At 34.1% G+C, this 2,500-nt stretch overlaps 1 protein-coding gene across 1 annotated transcript in view; it reads left to right on the top strand.

Moving 5' to 3' along the window:
• The window catches only part of LOC124950492, a 76,690-nt gene that overhangs the window by 48,456 nt on the left and 25,734 nt on the right, over window positions 1-2,500 (top strand). The window contains exons 10-16 of the mRNA XM_047497255.1: window positions 1-137; window positions 292-390; window positions 737-876; window positions 1,216-1,288; window positions 1,396-1,431; window positions 2,163-2,310; window positions 2,499-2,500. The exon at window positions 1-137 is cut by the window's left edge and continues 65 nt beyond it; the exon at window positions 2,499-2,500 is cut by the window's right edge and continues 104 nt beyond it. Coding sequence (XP_047353211.1) covers window positions 1-137; window positions 292-390; window positions 737-876; window positions 1,216-1,288; window positions 1,396-1,431; window positions 2,163-2,310; window positions 2,499-2,500 — 635 coding nt within the window. The remainder of the gene's footprint in view (window positions 138-291; window positions 391-736; window positions 877-1,215; window positions 1,289-1,395; window positions 1,432-2,162; window positions 2,311-2,498) is intronic.

The raw sequence follows: 2,500 nt of genomic DNA, 5'->3' as shown, positions 1-2,500 counted from the left end.
ACAAAGTAGCATATCCACTACGTCGCGCATTGTTAACTCTCATTCCGCTCCGTCTCAAGGCTTGAACACGTTAGCTTCTACACCGAGACTACCTAGGGCACAAAACCCGACAATCACGCTTCTGCAAAAAGCGAGAGGTTTGAAGATATATATATTTATGTATATAAATATATATATATATATATATATATATATATATATATATACGAATTTAATGGAACAATATATTTTCAAATCGATATTACACAGCGCAAGGACATTAAACATTGATTTTTTTTTTTTTTAATTTAGAAGGACAATTACCAAAGGGAGCAGCGTATATCGAAGAAAGTGAGCCTTCTAAGGCCGATCATACTGATGAGAAACCATTAATTAGTCCAGGAGAAATAAGTAAGTGTATTATGAAAACAATAGTACGAAATCACTCGTTCAATGTCATTTCATGTTCCTCTGGCACGATACTTTTCATTGATATTATTACCCCTTACTCCTGTTACCAACCCGCCGCCCCCTCCGACCACTCGTTGCCCTTTCTCTCTTAATATCAAACCAAATTCTTCATCAATCATGTGTATACCTTTTTTTCTCACGTGACAACGAGTCGATTTAATTTATCAACGTGATTATAAGATATACGATAGTCATATATTCGTTTTCACAATCTCGCGTCGTCTACCGTGTGGTTAACAACGATGATGATCGTTTATGTTTGTGAAATCAATAAATGTTCCGTTAGTCTACACCGTGAAGAAAGAGTACGAAAGTGAGCCGGAATCGGAGAACGAACCGCCGAAAAAAATGGTCGATTTGGGTCCACGAAAGTTTGAAGGTATCGGGCCGACTACTAAAGAGGGTATTCCCCTCGTTCTAAGATCGGTAAGTTTAAAAAAATTTCTCTGGAAAATTCGTGAAATAGAATGTGATTAATATTAAATGACGATATCGACGAAATAATAGGTTGCTTTTGATTTTTTTTTATCATGCAAAAATAGCACATATATATACATACACACATACGCCACACACCTACGTATACACGATATTTAAAATACATACATATATTATAAACATTAGTAGGTATTTGAAATGATTCACGAACAGGTACGTGTTGGATAGATAAATTTTATGTAGAAAAATTTTTTATACATATCGATTCGATCGAATGTATTCATTATAATTAACGTAATATTAATCATTGAGCAAATCGATTTTTAGGAAGTCAAGGAGAACAATCAGACTAAGTGGTACAAGAAAATGTATGATTCGCTACATCGTGCGGACAGAGACGGTAGGCAATGTTTATCGTTAATTAAAAAGCTATTAACGTTCGAAAGTAATTGCAATTCGTCGACATTGATAAAAGAAAAATTTCAATCGATCACTACTATTTTTCAGACGACTACGTAACCATCCGTTACAAGTCCAGAAGAGGTGAATATCTTCCTCCTCACAGAAAACATACATGCAAAAAAAAAACAAAAAACACGAGTTATTAACATTAATAAGTCGATTAACGTAATAGTTAACATGTAATAATAAATATCGCCGTGCCGATGTAAATAGACTTTGCGTGAACCAAAGTATTTACGTCGTTTGTCTGGATGAATGGACAACTGTATTGCGTAACTGAAGACGATTATTATTATACTCTTAACAATCTAATCGCTCGTGCGTGAAAATAACAATAAACAATTTGCGCTAAATACGTTCCACTATACCATATTCTATTCGAACTACCTTACCTAACATCCTGGTTCTAACCAGTGTTAATGACGATAAGCTTTTATAAGTTGTCCTTTATTTTCGAAGCGAGTCTAACGAGAATTGTGTCATGGCGTACCTATTTAATTTGCATTATGTCCTGCAGGTGCTTTACTAACTCTACGATCGCCGCCGTATATTTATCGATTAAATTACGTGACGTATTATAGTGAGATCGATCATACGATCGTACAATGGTGAAGAATTATTCATAAGAATAATTTTTATATATCATAAATAAACGAGACATCGTATCGTCTCATATCATATATTTATTATCACGGTGATGGAGATATAATAGGGAATAGATCATTGAAAATTGAATTTTCATATTTTTCTAATTGTAGGATATATTTTTTTTTTTCTTTCTTTTTCTTTTTTTTTTGGGTTTTTTTTTCCAGGAGGAAGATATGGCTCGGGCATTAGCAGTTCGGGATATTTGAGCGAGCCTGAACCCCGTGGTTATTCCGATCGATCAGCCACTTTTGATAGCCGTCGTCGGCTAAGAGGCAAAGAAAATGACTTTTCTACGTCGACTATGCCGAGAAAGTGAGTCGTTTTCTTTTTTCTTTTTTTCTCTCTTTTCCTTTTTCTTTTCTTCTTCTTTTTTCTTTTTTTCTTTTTCTTTTTTTCTTTTCTGCGAACAAAACACGTATCTTACCGTATATAAGCATCATTGAAATGAGAGTATCTGCTCAATGGTGATTGTACACATTGTTCACTTTTGTAAATTTTAGAA

This window comes from Vespa velutina, chromosome 7, assembly GCF_912470025.1.
Source record: "Vespa velutina chromosome 7, iVesVel2.1, whole genome shotgun sequence".
Lineage (NCBI taxonomy): Eukaryota > Metazoa > Arthropoda > Insecta > Hymenoptera > Vespidae > Vespa > Vespa velutina.
The sequence above is the reverse complement of the archived record's forward strand: the minus strand, read 5'-3'. Positions and strand labels throughout refer to the sequence as shown.